Genomic DNA, 21,749 nt, shown 5'->3' on the forward strand with positions numbered 1-21,749 from the left:
GATGATGATGTGTTTTGAGGAGTGCATTTGTTCGAGTGGAAGAGGGAAAGAGAGAGAGAGAGAAATAAAGATTTTTTTTTCTTCGTTATCTGCCAATTTATTTATGCCAATTCCAATCCTCCAATACACATGGGTGTGCCAGGATTTGGGGGCTTTTCTTTACCTAGCTTTAGCTGCTGTCGACCCTATAGCATCTGTATTTGAGTGACCAGCCCACATGTTGAGGTGGACACAGGCAGCTCATCAGGTGAGGGAGAGAGAGGGGCAGGCAGAGAAAGAAAGAGCTGACCAGGCACTCTAGAGTCTAGACTGGCCATGTATGGGGATATGTGTTAACCATATAATGTCCAGTCCTCTCTTCCCAATCCTACCGTTTATCTGCCTAGTTTCTACCTCTCTCTTAACCACTTTAAACCTGTCCCTGTCATTTTAGACAGTTTTCTATAATGAATCTACAAGCTGACAATGCATCATAATGGCAATCTGGGCTGAGTGAGATTTGGTGGCAAATGTGTTTCTTAATAATTTTTTGTACTTTGAGTAAAGAATTGATTTTTATTTTCATCCGTTTTCCCAAATATAAAGAATTAAATCAAGCAATTTTGAGGCAGAAACAGGTGGCAGGTGGACGTTTTTATTTTCAAAGGTTATATTTGTCCTATTGATATTTCAACAGGTAAAATGCAATGTGGCCGTAAGTTATGAACTGTACAGTAACCATGGGTGTCGAAAGCAAAAACAATGTGGGTGGGACAAGGTTGGCGGGAGGTCAGGGGGTCTTCCACCAGAAACATTTTTAGCAGAGTAGATGCAATTTCCTGTATTCTGGTGAATTTTAACAGGGAGTTTTATACTTCAGGCTTTACTAACATGGAAAAATGATGGGTAGCCTACATTTAGTCATTTCAACCATTAAAAAGCTAAAAGTACAGAAATGTATTTGATGACTGAAGCAACAAAGAGCCATATTTAATAATCACCACTTAATATTTAAACATGAATATCTCTTTATGATTGCTTGCAATGATTAGGATATATCACTTAGATATCACATGGAATGTATGTGTATATACTATATGTGGGAATGAATGTTTATTGAGTCATAATCTACATAAAGTGAGTATAGTGATAGTACCAGTGTAAAAGCCTAGAGATAGCGTTGACTCTCCTGTCTAGGTTGGTCATATGGTGCACCTGAGTGATGTTTCCTATTCAATTCATAGATTTCCACAAAAGGCTGATAAGACAGTCTGCATCACAAATTATTCTAAATGGTCAAATCCATTTAATCACTCCTCTCAGTAATGGAACTCTCTCCAGTCTGCACTGTCACTGCATTCCACTTCTGACTCACTGTGTCAAAAACAAACTGTTTTGGGCCAACCAGGGTTTTACTTAACCCATTAAAACCGGGAAAGCATCTGTGTCATTTTAGATTTGAGCTATATAGCACATTGGTTCTCAAAGTGTGGTCCGGGGACCCGCATGGGTCTTTGGGGGGGGGGGGGGGGGGGGGGTCCAGTGGGGTCCCAAGCAAAAGTAATCGATGTACTATAGCATCAAAATAATTTTAACCACTTAAACCATTGTTTTACACTTTGGCTATTCAAAAATAGCAGATATACAAGCTCATAGCTCATAAAATGAGGATCCCCAGGATTTAGGGCAATATGGGACTCTTTGTCTTTGACAAAAATCTGACCCCTTATCACACTGATAAGAGCCAGTCTGCTCGTACAGGCTGGGAGCGCTCCTCATGACATGACCACAGCACCAGAGCCTGCCTGCTGCTCGCTCAGCTGCCGGCACTAAATGAATGAACTGAAACCAGACAACAACAAAACGACAGGTTTGGGGATCTGTTGGGAATTGATTTCATGAACCCGGCACCTGTGCGTGCAGGCTCTCAATGTTTGTACACAAATAATTGGTCTGAAGGGGAGCACAACTTCACAAATAAATCGTCAGTCAAAAAGCACACCAAGAATCTACTCTATAATGACACGGTATTGCGTTAATACTTTTCAAAGGAGCAAGCAATAATTAATGTATTGTCTAGTTTCGCATATTCTTTTCCGTAGATGGACGATTCAGGACAAATTACGATCTATGAATTAACAGTCATTGGTCAACAACACCTGTCCCTCTAGAGAAGTGTGCAAATGATTTCTCTATTGTGTGTTGTGTATCGATGTATGAGTATTTGCTGTAGGCCTACTTTAAAGATTGCAGAGGATGCTTTAGCTAATTGAAAACGTTTCCATGCGCACAATACTGTCTCTGCAGCAGCAAGTCGTCAGACATTTAAGAAGCAAAACTTGACAGCACAGAGGAAATTCCAGGGGACACACAGGCATTTTGGATGTGTAGAAGAACATGGAACATTCATTAATATAATGGGGATATCATACTGTAAATGATCAATGGAACTACGCTGCTGTGTCCCCCCACAGGGACCGAGACGCACCCATCATTTCTGCTTTTTAGTCAGCTATGCAAAGGAAATATTCGCACATCCACTGTGTTCAGATGCAGGTGCGTTGGACAGTGACAACTGAAGCAATCATGAAAAAAGTATTTCATGAACAAAAATCTCACATACTGCACTTGCTCAGCAGCAGCTGTTTGTATTCAAATTGACAGACGTTTCGGCCCCTCTGGACCTTCATCAAGAGTGTCTTGAGCTGATGCTGCTGAGCAAGAGCAGTGTGCGGCATTTTTGTTCATGAAATACTTTTTTCATGATTGCTTCAGCTGCTTTTTAGTTCAGCGTCAGGGTAGGGCTACTTCAGAAACAATAATTTCTCAAATACCGGCAGAAGTGGATGATGTCTCAAGTGGTGTATGAGGTGACGCAGTTTTCCGTTTGAGATGAATTGACAGCGTGAGAAATGGAATGTGTGGCGTGAAAACCGCCATTTCTGTGAATCTCACGCTGATTGAGTTAGAGTTGTCAGCTCCGATGACAATGTTTTGTGAGCTTGTAGATCGGCAATTTTTTGCTGTTTTTAAAATAGTACTCACTGTGGCAACAGGTGATGCATGATTAGAACCCCCTCCCCCCCTCTCTCTCTCACACACTAAATAGACGGTGGGTAACGAGGTCTGCCCATGATGTCATATGAAAACCGAGTCTCACCCAGCAAGACTTTTCAGGAATTAACAACTTCTTGTTTGTCATCCAACTCTCAAACTGTTTTGAAAGTGCCTTAATTGATTGTGTCGTTATGGGATCAGTACAATTACTCAACACAGAAAACAAATATTAAACATAAAAATTTGGTGGGGTTGCAGCCAACGGTTATTCTATTAGTCAATTAATCTGCCTATTATTTGACAAATGTGTGATTAATTTATAGACCATAAGTCGAGATGATCCAATTAATAATTTCGCCACCTGAATGCAAGTAAGCACATTTCAAACAATACAGTGGTTAAGTGTGCATTAAGAGGCATATAGTCTTTCACATGTATTCTTTATCTGGTGCACCTTCCACTGACCTGTTCAACCGGCTCGCCTCTCTGTCAGGGCTTCTTATGCAATCACCACCAGTCTCTTATGCTGCTCTGTATTCTCATATAAAAGGGCTTCTGTTATCACATTTCTCTTACAAAATAACAACTCTTCTACTTCCTGCAGATTACAAACACACACACACACACACACACACACACACACACACACACACACACACACACACACACACACACACACACACACACACACACCACACACACACACGTTTGTAGTACTACAGTATACTTGTGAAGACAATGGACATCCATCATTTTAGGACAGGGATTTTATTAATGCCATTTGTGCCACTTGTAACCCTAAACCCGAAAATAGCCAATCTACAAGGACACAGTACATCGCTCTGCGTCTTGTTGTGAACTTGCACATCGTCTATTTTTGGTGCACGCCACTGCCGCGCTACTAGGCATAAATCAGGCATAACTCCAAATCTAACCCCTAAACCTAACTCTAAAAGTCTAAAACTAACTCTAAAAATCGTTTTAACCATAAAACTAATTTCTCTTGTGAGGACCAGGAAAAACATTTCTCACAATGTCCATTTCTCAAATTCTCACAAGAATATGAATACAAGTACACACACAGACACACACACACACACACCGAGACAGACAGACAGACACACATGCACACAAAGGGAGCTTGCAGCCAAGTTGCTGAGATGGCAAAAAGCACAATGTCCCACCTCTGCTTGTGTTCAACTAGCCCCTCCTTGTGGTCGTTTTCTGGAAGTGCACCCTCCTGACAGTCCTCTCTGTTCTGTCCTAGGTCGCAATGAGCTGATAGCTCGCTACATCAAGCTACGTACGGGGAAGACACGCACACGCAAACAGGTATGGACTAAACAAGCATTTATTTAGTTCAAGATTTTTTTTTGCACACCGTGCTCTTATAAACTGCATAAACATGGCTCTTATAAATGTGGGGGTTTCTCTATAATAAGTGGAGCTGTGCTTGTGTAAATATATATTAGGGCTGCAACTGTCGTCTTATTATCTTAAATTCAAAATCATCTATATCAACGAATCGACTAATTTATTCTAATTGATTTTTATACTCAAACCAAAAGTCTGATCAACCACTTACGCCCTATTTTAATCTTCCATTGTACAACGGTGTCTCACATAAAAAGCTAAAATAGCCATTCTACAATCTCGCAGCACGTCACGATGTGACACATAGTGAACATGTTGCTCTATTATCTTCTGCATTTCCGAAAATGTATTATTTTGATATAATCAATAATTTCTGGGGCAATTGATTACATTGATTAGTTATATCAACACGCCTATTTCAAGATATCATATTGTCTCTGTTGGGTGGAAAAAAAGTGTCATGTCAAAAAATAGCAAAAGAAGCAGACCAACAAGCACCACGTTTTGAGCTTGTGGATCTGCTACTTTTGATACCTTTTGTGTGACGTTGTCAAGTAGGTCATTAATTTACGTAAAAGTTAAAGTATGGATATGGGTGGTTTCTGCCCGACAGCAACGATATAAATTCAGCTGTGGAAGTAGATCTTTTTTCATTGTGAATGTATACAGCATAATATATTATCTGTTGTTCTGTGGGTAACCGTGTTCCCCACCTCCAGGTGTCTAGTCACATTCAGGTTTTGGCGCGCAAGAGGGTGAGGGAATACCAGGCGGGCATCAAGGTGGGTGCACAACCAAATGACACTCTCTCTCTTCCCCCGTGGTCACATCCTTCTCTTTCCCTCTCCTCTCCCTGTCTTTTCCTGCACTCTTCCCTTTCCTGCTGTCTATCTTCAGGTCTCTAGTCACCTGCAGGTCTTGGCCAGGAGAAAGTCTCGTGAGATTCAGTCTAAGCTCAAGGTACACATGCTCACTGACGCTGCCCTGCTTGCTGCTATTACGCTCTGCTCTTTTTTTGAATTTTTATTTTGGTTATTTTTGCCCAAATTAGGGCTGGACTATATGGACAAATTCAAATATCACAGTATTTGTCGACAAATAACTTGTGATCAATATTGTAACGATAATAGCGTATTGTGGTGTTATTATTTGTTATTTATCAAATATTTACGATCTACGCATTTGAGCTTGTAGATCGGCTATTTTTGAAAAATTCTGAAAAAATTAAATGGGGCATAAGTGACCAGTAAAACACAACACTCCTGCCATAGCACGTTATTTCAATATCCCAAATCCCAGATGATATCTAGTCTCATTATCGATATAATATTGATAGACTGTATTGCCCAGCCCTAGCCTCCGTAGATGTGTTTTGTTGGGGCTTGGAGTCACGTGTGAAACTGTAAATTGCCAGTAATTAGAAGAAAGAGTTCTGCTTGCTAAACCACACAGGTGGTAGCGAGATGGAAAGAGTTCTGCTAAGCCAGTGGTTCTCAAACTTTTTATTTTATTTCAACGACCCCCAGTAACTCAGAGTGTATTGATGATATTTATTTACACTCACGTTTGTAGGCCTGTCACAATTATTACATAATCGCCTAATCGCAATAATTTTTTTATGTTGAAAAATGTTCATATATTTTCAATCATTTTAAAAAATAGATCTACAAGCTCAAAACGTGGCTAGTTGCACTATTCATGTTAAAAAAAATGATATAAGTTATTTGTCTTATCTGCCCTGCGCACCTTTTGTTCACGAAGTCTAAAAGCCAAACGGAAATGTAATTCTTATTCATAATGTTCTAATGATCGGCGACATAAACCCAATTAAATTGTTAGTTGCAATTATTTGAGCGACAATTAATCGACAAAGTAAAATGTCATAATCGTGACAGCCCTACACGTTTGTACACTCACTGAGATGCGAGTCCATTTGTTTCCTAATCCCAACTTATCGATCATTTAGCTGGGGCCCCAATGGAAGCCCCTCGAGGACCACTTTGAGAACCACTGGGTTAAACAACACCTGGTAGGTTGGGAGCGAGGTGGAAGCAAGGCGGGGCTCGTTCAGGCTTGACATGGCTTCCATTAAACTAACCAGACTCAAAGGCCTTTTCGTGTTTGAGTTCTTTGAAGGGTCCCTGGCTGCTCCCCGGGTCGCTTTCGTTGCCTCCATGCTTGCAGCAGTGCTTGGCGCTTGTGTGTTTGTGTGTTGTTGTTGTTGTTGGCTGACATAACTGCTGGAGTGGATTTTTTTCTTTATAATTTATTTTGCCGTCCTTGCATGTTTGCTACGTTAATATGTCACTAGATTTCAGCAGGGTGGTAGCATTCAGATCGCATGGGGGTTCAGTAGCAAGCTGGTTGTAAACTAATCTAGAATACTGTAAGAATGGCTGTGAGCATGCGTAGGAATGCATGCATTTATTTACACACACGCACGCACACGCACGTGAAAGATTGATTTTGCAGTGTCCCTCATACACCGCCACACACAGAAAGCCTATCTCTGTCTGTCTTTACAAACATTCCTGTTCTTTTTGTTCTGGCTCTAGGACATGTCCCCCCTACCCCCCCTCTCCCCCCTACCCCCCTACCCCCCTATCTTCTCTGTCTCAGGAACTTCTAGGTTTCTTCTGGCATTGTGATCCACGTTCTCTCTAAGATGATTTCATGCCAATAAGTGTTTTCTTTTTCCTTTTCTTTTTTTTCTTCTCCTACTTGAATAACCTAATGGATACATATCGTTGCTGTCGGAAAGAAACCTCTTATCTCCATATCTCTAACACATTGTGTTTTTTTTTCGTAGGGATCTGCAAGGCTGAGCTTGTAGATCTTCTACTTTTGCCATTTTTTAATTTGAATCCTGAAAGGTAACAGTTTTGGACATATGAGGTTTCCCCCCGACAGAGACGATATTTGAAGAAGTTTGCTGGTACAAGCTTCCATATTTCAGTTTTAGTACATAACCTGCTGTATCACCTTCTTAGTGTTTTGGGAAGACAGATATTACTCCCTGTTACAGATTAAATGGGGAATAATCCACAATGACCGTATCGGTTGAATCAATGTGTTAATCACATGAACACTATTGTCCCTAATCTTGGGCAAACATTTTCACGAAAATGGTAGATCTACAGGGCTGTACAGAGCCTGTAGATCTGCTATTTTAGGTGGAGATATTTGGTGTAGAGGGAAAACGGACATAGGTCTACCATAGGCGTCCCTCTTTTTGCTCATATAGTTCCCGTTCTCTGCCCGCGCCTACTCGGGGCCCCAACAGTCCCGCAATACACCACTGCTGCTTTGCCAATGTATATAATACATTGTCTGAATTACATCATATTCAGTCCACATATAAATACAATACATATTTTAAACATAGTCGTCTTTGTCATCACAGTAATGTATAGCAGTCCCTGCATTCAGGCATGTACAGAGACAAATTAACTATGCTTAGCTTTTAAGACTGATGAATTTCCTCCTAACACTATGGACCAGAGCTATGTGCACAATATATTCCAATGTATATAATTGTATTCTGCTTAAAACGCAATAAAGCCAATGGCTTGTTGTGGTCCTTTCACAGATACTGTATGACTGTGCAATGTCTTTAGTTACATGTAGTTACTTTATCAGCTGAAACTCTATAATTCAGCATGAAAATGTGTCTCTCTTCAACAAACTGAGACAGCAACGTTAAGTTTTTTTGTTAAGTGTGTGTGTGTGTGTGTGTGTGTGTGTGAAATGTGAAATGTGTGTCGGGCCGCGAATGGGCGTGGGGGACGAGAATGGGAACTGTATGAGCAAAAAGAGGGACGCCTACCATAGACCCTCTGGGTATTTAGGGTTTAAGTGGATAAGTGTTGTGCCAGTGAGGGCAGCTAATATGTTTTCAAAGGACCTCGAAGGGCTTTGATATTATGTAAGGGTACAGTTTTTCTTCCCTATTAGCTCTGCTTAACAATGTGATCCACTTGATTCTTCTCCCAATGTTGTGAAATCCATTAATGATTGTGTGTCTTCCTTGTCTTAGGCCATGAACTTGGTAAGTTTCGGTTTGATTACCGTCCTTTTGCTTCAGGCTCTGCGCTCGTAGCGGTTTGGCAGAATGTGTTGCTTCTTTAGTCTACCGTCCCAACCCCTCTGCTATTAATATAGCGTCATTAGAGAAGCCGTATGGTACTGGTGATGGCTAGCTTACGCTTAACGCTGGCCTGCTAGCTTGGTCTTGGAGGTGCCTCCTGCTGTACTGTATGCCCCCCCCCCCTCCCCTCCCCTCCCCCCTCATGTCAGCGCTATGCATTCTGTCCTGCTTTCACCCCTGCTCTCTCGTGTATCTTCAGTCCCCCTCGTTCTCCAAACCTTATTGCACCTTGTGAAAATGATGCAAGTTGGCTGGCTTGACTGACTGGCTGTTTGTTAATTAGCTTTTTGGTATGTCATGGAACATTTCTCACTGTGAAGCATGATTATGGCGAGCTATATTTTCTTCCGTGTTGCCTTCGTTTCTCTCTCTCAGGACCAGGCGTCCAAAGACAAGGCGTTGCAGACCGTCGCGAACCTCTCCTCAGCACAGATCGTCTCTGCCAGCGTGATGAAAACCCCGGTCTTTCCTCCACCAGTCAGGGTGAGGACATGAATCATAATGGATCGCATGGATCAAAGTTCTCATTCGCCGCGACTGATCTCTCAGTCATTTGGATTCCATGGAAGTCAGCGTGTCTTAAGCGCGTCACCCACCAAAAATAGGCTTATCTGCGGCTATTTTCGGGGTTGAATTAAAGACGAAATTATTTGAAGTGGTCAAACTAGCAATAAAATACGTTCAATCTTCAAGAAAACCCTAATGATCTTCTCGGACATTTCATAAACGCAAAGGTTAAAGTCTCAATCTGCAATTACTTCTACTGGTTGGCCGTATGGCTACCACAACATCAGAACGTTTGAGAATGTGCTAAATGTTTATGAAACACGGCGCTAGTGTGTGTGTGTGGGGGCTCCTTTCATGCCGTTTCACAATTCACAGATTGGGATTTGAGATACATTTTTCATAAATCCTATCCATGCACACCTACGGTGTTCTTTTCACTGTGTCAATAATGCTTTTTTAATTCTTCAAATGTCTGTCCTTTTCCTTCATTTTAGTTTTGGCCCGGCCCTATCCCAGGACAGCCTGGACATTCTCAGGAGTAAGTGCCAGGAGGAGGAGATAAACATGGTTTTATTCTTGGTTTTATTATAATTCTTCTGGTTTCTAAACCTCTATTGTGTTCTTTTTGCAGCATCAAGCCGTTTGCACAGCCCCCCTACAGTACACTACCACCCCCTATCCCCCCGCCCATCAGTAAGTATGGTATGATGAGCATGAATAATGAGCTGTTAACTGTCAACATCACTGGTGTGTGAGAGTTAAATTGACTTGTTTTAGACCAAGGGTTCCCAAACTTTTCAGGCTGCGACCCCCCCCAAAATAATCATATTTGAACTGGGGACCCCTCACCCTGACAAGCACTTGGTATTTGAAGGCATTACATTTAGTTTGACTTGGGTAAATATTGTTAAAATAGCCGATCTACAAGCTCACAACGCCTCGAGGCGTTGTGAGCTTGTTAATCGGCTATTTTCACAATGTTTGCTTCTTTCTTACGTAATATTTGACAATATTTTTTATGAAAAAGGTCTTAAAAGTCCTTAAATTGTAACTTTAGAATACACTGTATACACTTGTACTGTATATTGGTTTGCTTACTGTTGAGTGAGAAAACAATGTTGCACATGAAGCAACTGGGGACCCCCCCAAAATAATTTGGGGACCCCCCCCCCCCCTGGGAGTTCTGACCCCCAGTTTGGGAACCACTGTTTTCTAGAGAACAAAGCTGTGTCTCAAAGTGGAGCCAACTGTCCTGGTTGTTTTCCTCCTTCGTGCCAGTTGGTGGTGCCACTTCTTTCAATGCTGGGCTTCATGTCTAAACAGCTGCTTGGTGCAGCTGCCAAGTGCAATCCATTGGGACCCACTGACAGACGCACCTTGTAAAAGAGTTTAGAACATGTCAGTCCTTTCTACACAATAACAACTCACTCTGTGCTTTACCACTTGTTGAACCTTAGCGTCCCTGTTCTAGGGGGCAAACATTTGGCAAAACAGATCTTTTTGGCAAAGAGATTTTGGTATAGAGGTGAAAAAATACAGGGTTTAGTATAGACCCCTGGGGGACAATTACTTTTTTTTTCTCGTAAATGAATGCCCTACTTGATCATACTAGAGCGTCACACAAACGCATCAAAGGTAGCAGATCTACAAGCTTGAAATGCAGCGCGAAGCGACACGTTTTGAGCTTGTAGATCTGCTACTTTTGATACTTTTGAATTTGAATCCTGAAAAGTAACAGTTTTTTTCCACCCGACAGAGCTGTCAAGCTGGATTTTCAAATAATGTGAAAAATGTGTTATAAATCCCTATAAACAACAAATATGTATTATAAATGTTATATTAGGAAAAGGTGTTTGAACATTTAAATCTGCCCTGTCCCCCAACATTCAATAATCCAAAGTTGAGCAGTTTTGTGATGTGGAAGTGGTCAAACCTGGTGGACTCGCCTAAACTCCCTATAAACAAATACGTATTTATTTAGTTTCAACTTTTACAATGGAAAGGCTTCCAGAGTTGTAAAATATATCTCGTTTGGACTGCTAGACATTTGCAATATTCACCAGTAGAGGGAGCTGCTTTCAGTATAATATTGGCCTATTGTCCTCACTGTGCAGTTCCATTCTGGGCCACCTTCTCATTTGAAGTCATTTCCATATAATTATATTGTTGCTGTCGGGCAGAAACCTCTTATCTCAATATTGTAACTTTTTTTTTTTTTTCACTTGATCATACTACAGCGGCACACACAAACATCAAAAGTAGCAGTTCCGCAAGCTCGAAACTTGTTTTTTGAGTTTGTAGATCTACTGTTTTTGCTATTTTTGAATTTGAATCCTGAAAAGTAACAGTTTTGGACATATTTCCACCCGACAGATGGAAAAAATAAACTGATATTGTTGTTTAGATACTTTTGTGCAATGCCAAGATACATTTACTTTGCGTGCTTCTGCTGAATGACGTAATACCCATCAAATAACGTAACCCATTCAATCCGGGAACGCATCTGTGTCATTTTAGATTTCTTTGGCTATTCAAAAATAGATCTACAAGCTCATAGCACGGCGCCGAGTGCCGCGCAATATGCTGATCTACAATGTATTTGGCCGCGGACCCCCATCTCAAAATATGTTGTTCCAGGGACCATCAGATCAGACCATCAGAGTAAAAGAAAATCGCTTTAAAACGTGTGTGTGTGTGTGTATGTATGTGTATATGTATGTATGTGTATATATATATATGTATATATATATATATATATATATATATATATAATATGTATTTATTTTCAAAGATTTGCAAAAAAAATCTAAAGATTGCAGATCTACAAGCTCATGAGTGCCACGTTATGAGCTTGTATATCTGCTATTTTTGAATAGCCAAAGAAATCTTAAAATGACACAGATGCGTTCCTGGTCTTAATGCATTAATACAGGTGTCAGTTCTTGGATATTATAGTCAAGGGAAATTTGGCTTAAAAAAATATGCAAAGAAGATAATAAATAAAAACACAAGGTTTACAAAAGTAATTTTAACTCTTACCCTGCCAGAGTTTTTTCAGAACAGTCTGTAGCCTCTGCCAGGGTTTTGACCGATTTTGGTACCTTTTCGCATAGCCACAAAATATTTTTCTCAAGTATGATTGATCCCCAGAAAATTTCTAATCACAGATGAGATTCAGGTGTGGTTTCACAAATGTCAACGAGGTCAATTTGACCTTGTTGTCATGTGTTGTTTGATGTTTGAAAATAGCTCAAAACCAGTAGTTTCAAACCAAAAAACATTGTGAATTGTTTGTCCGTTTCAATTTTAACATTGAAGTGGATGGAGCAGCAAATCTTTGGAAATTGTTATCTCCTTATTCGTTTGGAATATCGAAAAGGTGTCAATACTAAATAATTTTTTTTTTTTTTTTCAGGACGTTTTTAAACGTCTTTGGCAGGCAACAGCTAATTTCTCAAAGACGTTTATAAACGTCTTTGGCAGTTATAGAGTTAAAAAGGAATTCACACAATCCCTTTAATGGAAAATAAAAGTCCTGCAGTGTCTGTCCTGGCCTCATTCTTTTTTATTTTCTAAACCTATATTGTTATTTAGTAAATGAATGCCCTACTTCATCATAAAAGAGTGTCGCACAAAAAGTAGTGAAAATAGCAGATCTACAAGCTCATAACGCCTAGCGAGCTTGTAGATCAGTTATTTTCACTATTTTAAACCGTTTTTTAAATAATAAAAAAGGAATGTTTTTTGGACATGCAAGGTTTCCACTCGACAGCAACAATATGCAAATCTATTTGAAGTGTTATTGTTAGGTGTAAGTTACCATTTACCATTTCGACCACAAGCCACCCGCTTGTGGTTGAAATATGTCCGATTTATTAACATGTGGTGTATTAAATAAAGGCTGCTCCCTGATCTAACAGCTCTTGTGGTCTTAATGGTTTACAGGTTACGAGCCCTTGCCAACCGCTCGCCCTCCAGCCATAGCGGCTCCTGTGTGGCAAGACAGAACAATTGCCTCGGAGAAGTTACGGTTATTGGAGTACTCTGCTTTTATGGAGACCCAGAGAGACTCAGAAACGGTACACATGCATGCACACGCACGCACGCACGCACGCACGCAAACACATTGTTTTGGAATGAAGTAAATTACTGGTTATCAAAGTGAAAAAAAAAATTATTGCTCCATTGATTAGACATTGATAATTCAAAATATTCTCCTCATTGACTTACATTGTACAGCTCTCAAAGTCACTCTTTTAGCACGTAAACAAACAAAGTTCCTGTGACCCAGTACTGTTTGTCTTTATATAAAAATGTCAACTTCCTGTTGATTTTACTATTTGATGATCCGGATCCGCAGATCCAGTCCGGGTTTTCTTCCTCATAAAAATAGCGAAATCAACAGGAAGTTGACATTTTTATTCAGAAAACAAACAGTACTGGGTTTGGTGATGTTCTGTTTTATACATTGTATACGTGCTAAAAGAGTGACTTTGAGAGCTGTTTCACTGTACAATGTAAGTCAATGAGGAGCGTATTTAGAATTATCAATTTCTAATCAATTGAGCAAATATTTTTGATTGTCTGTCCACCTTTGGAGTTACATCATGGCAAGGTAACTACACAACCCAAACCTCTACCAAAGTGGTCTTGCCCTTTAAGCCCCGTTTAAATTTATTGCTTTTTGAAAACTGCTGATCTAGGTAGGTTATTTTTTTTTAATTCTTGACAAATCTCGCTTAATTTTATTTTCATATTTTTTTTCCCTGGCACAAAATATTTTCAAATGGAGGGTCTAGACTGCGGCCAAATACTTCATCAATCTGAGGGTCCTTGACATGAAAATGTTAGAGAACCACTGAAGAAAATGACACATCCCCTTATTCCACCAATCCCCTTAATGCAAATACCCCACCCCGATCTCCTCCACCGCTTCTTAACCTTCTCCCCTTTCCCTCTTGCAGTATAAACATCTGTTCGTGCACATCAGCCAGTCGAGCCCAGGCTACAGCGACCCCGTGTTGGAGTCGGTAGATGTGAGGCAGATCTACGACAAGTTCCCCGAGAAGAAAGGAGGCTTGAAGGAGCTCTATGAAAAGGGGCCGCACAACGCTTTCTTCCTCGTCAAATTCTGGGTAAGTGCCCACAACACATAGGGCTGGGCCCTATCTATCACATTTATGTCACAATTTTGGCATTTGATGCCTGAAGAAGGTTTTGAACCGAAACGTTGCTGCCAATCAAATAAACCAGTTTCTTTTATTGAGCAAGTTTAGACAGTGCGTGGGTGTTTTTTTTTTAAAGTCTCCGTTTACTCTATGCTCCACCAACGCACCTGTCGCCAAATCTCGGTCAAGATTTGATTATCTGACCGACATTTTATTACAATTTGGGTATTTGAAATAATGGGCCTTAAGGCATGCTCCTTAAGAAGTTATAATTTTGCCATTGCATCCAAAATGGATTAGCTCAGTTTAAGATTATTTTCACATCATTCTAAAATGATAATCACTTGTAAAGGACTGTCAAGGATCAACGTCAGGATATATAGTATGCCAACTAGTATTGTCCCTCACCCTGGCCCAGATCAGTGTCAAATTAGAAAAAGACGGTGTGCGCGTCCAAAATAAAGTGTAGGTGCTGAGACTACTTTCTTTTTACTTATCGCGATCAATGCGCCTTGTTGCACTTGCAATCTTCTTTCTAACTCCCTTGCCATTTCTAACGGCACACTGTCTTTGTTTGGCGTTGCAGGCGGACCTGAGTGGTGACATAGAGGAGGGTCCTGGCGTGTTCTACGGTGTGAGCAGTCAGTACAGCGGAATGGAGAACATCACCATCAGTGTCTCCACCAAGGTCTGCTCCTTTGGCAAACAGGTGGTGGAGAAGGTCGAGGTAAGAGGAAAACCTCTTGAATTAACGTTTAAATATTATTTTAAAGGGATATGGTTGGATTAGAGGTACTGTATGTGACGATACACTTGACGGTTTGATTTGATGTTGATTGTGAAGCAATTGCAAAACTATTGTAATGAGGCTATTTGTGTGTGCCCATGTCATTCTTATGACACAGTATCAAAACACTTACTTCAGTTAAAATACAGTCACTTCCAGTAGTTGTAGAAAAAGATAGAGAAGCGGTGAATTCAATAAAAGGGGACCAGGTCTTTATAAATTTACAAAAGTAATTTTAAAACAAAATTCACACAATCCTGTTAATGGAAAATAGAAGTCCTGCAGTGTCTGTCCTGGCCTCATTCTTTTTTATTTTCTAAACATATATTGTTGTTGGCAGAAACCTCATCTCCATAATTTAACTTATGTTATTTAGTAAATTAATGCCCTACTTCAGTTCATCATAAAAGAGTGTTGCACAAAAAGTAGTGAAAATAGCAGATCTACAAGCTCACAACGCCTAGCGAGCTTGTAGAGCTAGTTTGACTATTTTAAATGCTTAATTTTTTTGGGACATGCAAGGTTTCCACTCGACAGCAACAATATGCAAATCTATTTGAAGTGTTATTGTTAGGTGTGCAACAATATGCAAATCTATTTGAAGTGTTATTGGTAGGTGTAAGTTACCATTTGGCCCTGATGAAGCTTGTGGTCGAAACATGTTGGTATATTAAATAAAGGCTGCTCCCTCTTTTAACGCGAGTGCCCGGATCTCCCATTTTTTAAATCTGATGTAAGTGACAACTCTTGTGGTTTTAATGGCTTACACTTGTACCAGCCCTTGCCAGCCCCCCCCCCCTCCCCGAATAGAAACGTATTGGTTATCAGCAGCTTACTGATCATTCCCACCAAAAATGAAAATCTGCTTCTTTATTTTCAATGTATTTTTTAACAGACACAAACACCTTTACAATACACCAGACAGGCTGATTACTGCCGTGCATGCAATGTGGGCCTGATTTTTTTACTATCATATTGCAGATGTTAACCTGCAGATGATATCCTTATCCCTGTCTTTATCTGTGACCTCTCACAATATGGCACCATATTCTGTTTAGCTGTCATGATGTCAGTATGCATGTGTTTTAATACGGTATGTCATTGTCTGATTCAGACGGAATATGCGCGCGTGGAAGGAGGGAAGTGTATGTTCCGCATCCACCGCTCACCCATGTGTGAATACATGATCAACTTCATCCACAAACTGAAACACCTGCCAGAGAAGTACATGATGAACAGTGTACTGGAGAACTTCACCATCCTACAAGTAACTATACCGGCGCGTGTGTGTGTGTGTGTGTGTGTGTGTGTGTGTTTTGGTTTATATGTTTTGGTTTTTATTCTTGTGGGGACCCAAAATCCGCACATGACCTGGAGGACATTTCTTTGAGCTCTGGTAATAATATAATCCCTCTGACATGAAGGCAAAGTTTTTCTCATGGTTCAGAAAGGTTTTTTGAGTGGGGGTTAAAATGAATTATTTATGCTTTTGGTGTAATGCCACACACGTGGCCCATCCCATACAGGATTACAAGACTCGGATTCGGCTATAGTTCAGCTATTATGGCTTCAAATACCAATTACAATAAACTCCTTTCTGTATATTTACAGTAAATGCATAATGGATAACAATTCAGTACCTCTTACTTATCCTCTTACTCCAAATACATATCAGTACACCACCACACAGATGATGATGATGATGATGATGATAATAATAATATAATACATATCACATATTATCCAGGCCAAGACTCATCTATAGTATAGAGGCTCACTATACAACTCACCAAACGCAGTGCCTGTCAAAAGTTTGTTTCGGCAGTTCTTGCACCTCCCAAGATTTTCAAAAAAAGCCAAACATCACTGCAGAGACACCAATGCAAACATACGTGTGTGTGACTCATGCTTTATATTGTTTTTATTTATTTATTTTATTATATTTATTTCCGCAAATCTGCCAGCCACGTACCATGGACAGTTTTGAAAAAAGGTTGTTCCTCACTGAGGGACAATAACACAACCAGATGGCAATTCATGGGGAGAGATCGCATACGACATGTTGTTCACTATGTGTGGTAAAATGTAAAACAACTAAGTAAAAACAATTAGGCCTTTTTTAGTTTTAAGGATTTTGAGATTAGGGTTAGTTGTGGTTAAGTTTACATATTATTTACACTTAAAGGACTACTTCACCCATTTCCAACATATTTTCATGTAATTGGCTCTCACTAATGAGAATGATGTCCCCACGGGGGGGGGGGGGAGGGGGTGTGTGTGTGTGTGTGTGTGTGTGTGTGTGTGTGTGTAAACATTTCTATTAAGTTGTGTCTAATTGAATTGTGGTTGTATCAAGGCCCTCTGCAATTCCCTTGTCTTTTGTTCTCCTCTTGTCCACCAGGTGGTGTCAAACAGAGAAACCCAGGAGACTCTGCTGTGCATTGCCTTTGTGTTCGAGGTGTCCACCAGCGAACACGGAGCCCAGTACCATGTTTACCGGCTAGTTAAGGACTAGCACACTGCCCCCCACTGCTTCATAGACATGCAGAGACTCTCTATAGACTTTTCCCACCACACACAAACACTATTTCGATCTGTCGGACACGCGGACTCCCATTCTAATACACCTGTCACAGCAGGCCGAGACTCATGCTGCAGTGCATAAACATTGCCACAGAGTGCTTTTTTTTTAAAGATCACACAACTTTCCCGTACTGGGAAGAGATTAACGAGGTGTGGTTATTATATTGATCAAGTTTTTTGGTTTTTATTATTGTTGAAAATCGTGATTTCATTTTGTGGTAGTTTTCTCTCTGATCTGACTACAGAAGATTACTTATAAAATCCAATCGACATATTGGCGACAATTGGGGCCTCGAACATCACTGCCTGACGGAATGTTTTAATGTGTTTTTTGTTGTTCGAGTCACTGACCGATTACTTTGATGAAACATCACACAATTGTCACAGGCAACTAAATTGATTTTATTGGACATAATTAAGCCACATTATCCTGGCTCACAACGCATTGTTACGCATTGTGAGCTTGTAGATGATCTATTTTTGCAATTTGTCGGACAACAAATTTTATAGGGCCATAAGTGGTTGCAAAAATAGGATTGTGTTCTTATTCAGATATACACAATACTTCTTGTGAATGTATGACTGAATGGATAAAGCTGCAACACAATAGTGCACTAATTAGTAGGGCTGAGCAATATGATATATCTAGTTATATGAGACCAGATATCGTCTGGGAATTTGGTGGTATCGTAATATTGTGATATGGCATAAGTGTTCTCTTTTCTCTGGTTTTAATCACTTGTGCCTTATTTTATACTTTAAAATTGTGTCAAACATGGCGGAAATAACAGATCTACAAGCACAGGAGCAATTGATTGGGGCGGGGTTGGGTACTGACAGCATGGCAAAGTAGGTATGGGTTGACTCATTTTAATTAAAACTGGAGCACTTGGTCGCAAATTCGCAATCCTGATATATTGCCGAATCTCGTCGGTCTTCCAGTAAAGGCCAATACATGCTCCTTCCGACATGGGAAAATCTTCCGGTTAAGACGGGCTTTCCGAACTATAGTTAGGAGATTCAGGACATTTGGAGGTGCACAGGTTCTGAGGAAAAGTTCTGAGACCACCTTTCAGAAGCTCGGAATGAGATCAATGTGTAGTTTATATCACCTCCCTCTCCGAAGAAAAGTTCGGATGTCGGAAGGTGTATATATTGCACTTGAGGTTGACACCTGCTGTGGCCCTGATGGGGGGGTGGGGATTTAAAAATACAGAATAGCGTTGCTGTCAGGCAGAAACCTATCTCCATATTCTAACTTTTGTTTTGTTCTTTCGCAAATTAACGTCCTACTCGATCATACTACAGCGTCACACAAAAGCATCAAAAGCAGCACATCCACAGGCTCAAAATGCGGCGCGTAGCGACGCGTTTTGAGCTTGTCGATCTGCTACTATCTGCAATTTTTTTATTTGAATCCTGAAAAGTAACAGTTTTGGACATATGAGCTTTCCACCCGACAGCGACGATAACATTTATAGGGGATTTCAAAATACAGCATTATATATATTTTTTTAGTGACACTTTGCATAGTTGCTGTTCTGTTCTCGGGTATATATACACACTCCATGCTCCCAACAACGTGTCGCAATGAGACGCGTTGTGTGCTTGTAGAGATCTGCTGTTTTCGCAGGTTTTGGAAAATATTTTTGGAATGTTTTAAAAAGAAAATTTATATCATCGTCACAATATTGATATCAAGGAATTTGGTCGGATGCATTTATTTGCCCAGCCCTATTTAATTGGAAGCCATATGGATTTTATAACTAGTGTCAGAGATCTGGTTTGAGAGGCTAAGCTAGTGTCCGGTCAGTGTTAATGTTACTACAATGTTGTTCCACTACAGTGCGTATTATATAACGTAGGACAGTGGTTCTCAACGTGGAATCTGGGGACCCCCAGGGATCCTTGAAGGGGTTCCAGGGGGTCCCCAACTAAATGATTGATAGTTAGGAACCAAATGGACCCTTAACAGACCATCTGTAACTCTTTACAAATGGAGCCAATGCTCCATTCGGTTCTATTTGTACACTCTCAGAGTTAAATTAACACTAGTGATTTTTACCGTGTAGATTGGGTTCCCAGAAATAATCATATTAAATGAGGGGGGGTCCCGTGGCCTATAGTGCATATCAAATAGGGGTCCTTTGAATTAAAAAGGTTGAGAATCACTGATGTAGGAAACACTACACTTACACTACAGTATGTACACATTCTGTAATGTGTAGGAAACGCTACACTATTACACTACAGTGTATCTTAGGTCACTGCTTCGGGATGGACGCTTGTCTCGGATTTAATCAAAAACCTAAGCAACAAGTGACCAGCATCATGCACACAAGCAGAAATGTAATACACTACGTATTGAATTGTTAAAGTCCTATCCATGTATATTTGAGTGAACCCATAGTAAGTGGCTGCATTTACACTGAGCTGTTCATGGTACTCTGCTGTACTTATTGTGGAGGGAGAGAGATTAAGGTCAAAGCTCATGCTAATGTAAAACATTTTTATCAATGTAAACGCAACGGATTCCGACTTAATATTCGCCCCCCCAAAGTGTTCTCATTTTCCCCCCCAATTCATTATCAGTATGCATGTTATCATTTGTATTTTTCACAGTTTGGTGGCGCCAAAAACCCGAATGAAAAAAATGACTTGGGCTGTTCACTGATTATATCTATTCTATTGTTTTATTTTGTTTTGTTTTTTGTTTTCAGCTTAAGAGTGTATATGGGCTTTGCTGCAGTATTTCTACCTCCACATTGGGTTGGGGATAATAAGAACGTGTTTTGGTTCATAAGGCCTTAACTTCAGGAGCACTGATGTATAGGATATATGTACACTACACTCTTAATGGTACTGTTTATATAAGCCAAACCAAGGTAAATACTCATTTTGTATAGGTGAATTCTTTTTTTTCTCCTTTTTTCTTTTTTTTTGTATTTTACCAGCACAGTGAGTGGTGTTATACACCAAAACTCATAAATGATGTGGATTTTCTTTTTTTCTCCTTTCTTTTTTTTTCCATGTATACACAACATCAAGGTACATACCCACACTAAAGGTTACCACATAAAATGCACAGGGGTAGACTTTGCCTGACAAAACACTAAGTAATTGTAGAGCTGCCAATTTGTTTTTCCTTCATTGTTTGTTTAATGCAATGGTTATCATATATGATTTGCTGTAATTGTGGCTATCGCCACAGTTTCCGGTTTTTAGCAGAATTCTTGTTTTTCCTCAGGCTGGCACTCATCTTTATCTACAACCATGTGGGGAAGTTGACAATGATTTGACTAACTTGTGGTTGTTCATTATGTAAGTAAGAGCTACAGTAATGGGGTGCTGTTGTATTTTGTTTTTATTTTTTAATAAGATCTTCTCATTTTGTAAAAATGTAGTGCATAGTCAACCAAAGGTAAAAAAAATGTGCCTCATCAGAACATTTTAAAAGCCTGATTTAAAAGACTGTTGTGCAAAACTGACATCAAATGGCCATCTACTGTATTGGGTGGCTTGTGCCTACTGTGGTTGACGATGCCTAATCACTCCTCTGGTCAAGTCTGCAAGTGAAAACTGTATATTTACACTGTAGAACGTACAAATAAAATCACACTGTGCCTGCAGAATCTCTTGAACTTTTAGATGGTATTCTCCACCCACGTACAGTAGTCGTACAGTGACCCTCCATAACCTGTAAGTAAAGGATCCATCATGTACCATGCTGCATGCATGCACTGCTTATGTACTTAGTACGTGGCAACGGTATGCCTTATGTTGTGCAGTTCTCAGTTGGCTTGCTAGATGGCACTGTCCCACTTCAGTTATGGATAGGGACATTATTGTGAGTGGAAAAGAGTGTTTGCAAGGCAGACACCCACTTTCACTCACAGTGGCTTTATGATGGTCTCTCTCACTTGAACCCGGCTTACTTTGGCAACAGTGTCGTGTGACGTGTCACTTTTTCTTTCCCGTTTTCAACTAGAACGATGAGTGCTGATGTATCAACACTGAATTTCTTTTTTGTGACACAAGTATCAACAAAGCATAGATCAGGCTTAATGTACACCAAACACTCGGTTATCCCTTTACAGATTAGTTTAGAAGCCATTAGCATTGTTGCCAAGTAGTTATTATAGTAGTA

General features: G+C 40.1%; 1 protein-coding gene across 4 annotated transcripts in view; it reads left to right on the top strand.

Moving 5' to 3' along the window:
• Window positions 1-21,228, top strand: part of tead3a (TEA domain family member 3 a) — a 36,802-nt gene extending 15,574 nt beyond the window's left edge. The window contains exons 3-14 of one of the 4 annotated variants that reach the window (XR_013934205.1): window positions 4,304-4,368; window positions 5,308-5,370; window positions 6,377-6,439; window positions 8,933-9,040; window positions 9,559-9,602; window positions 9,696-9,757; window positions 13,010-13,143; window positions 14,029-14,199; window positions 14,819-14,959; window positions 16,134-16,286; window positions 17,421-19,471; window positions 19,526-21,228. Coding sequence is in view for 3 of the 4 variants with exons in the window: in XM_080445080.1 (XP_080301206.1) it covers window positions 4,304-4,368; window positions 5,308-5,370; window positions 6,377-6,439; window positions 8,933-9,040; window positions 9,559-9,602; window positions 9,696-9,757; window positions 13,010-13,143; window positions 14,029-14,199; window positions 14,819-14,959; window positions 16,134-16,286; window positions 17,421-17,534 (1,118 nt within the window). In the remaining variant the exon portion in view is untranslated. Of the gene's footprint in view, window positions 1-4,303; window positions 4,369-5,129; window positions 5,193-5,307; window positions 5,371-6,376; window positions 6,440-8,446; window positions 8,459-8,932; window positions 9,041-9,558; window positions 9,603-9,695; window positions 9,758-13,009; window positions 13,144-14,028; window positions 14,200-14,818; window positions 14,960-16,133; window positions 16,287-17,420 lie in introns of all 4 variants that reach the window. The other 3 variants (XM_080445081.1, XM_080445080.1, XM_080445082.1) reach the window with 3 other exon arrangements.
• Window positions 21,229-21,749: the final 521 nt, after the last annotated feature.

The sequence above is a fragment of the Gymnoscopelus braueri genome, assembly GCF_963280865.1.
Source record: "Gymnoscopelus braueri genome assembly, chromosome: 12".
Classification (NCBI taxonomy): Eukaryota; Metazoa; Chordata; class Actinopteri; order Myctophiformes; family Myctophidae; genus Gymnoscopelus; species Gymnoscopelus braueri.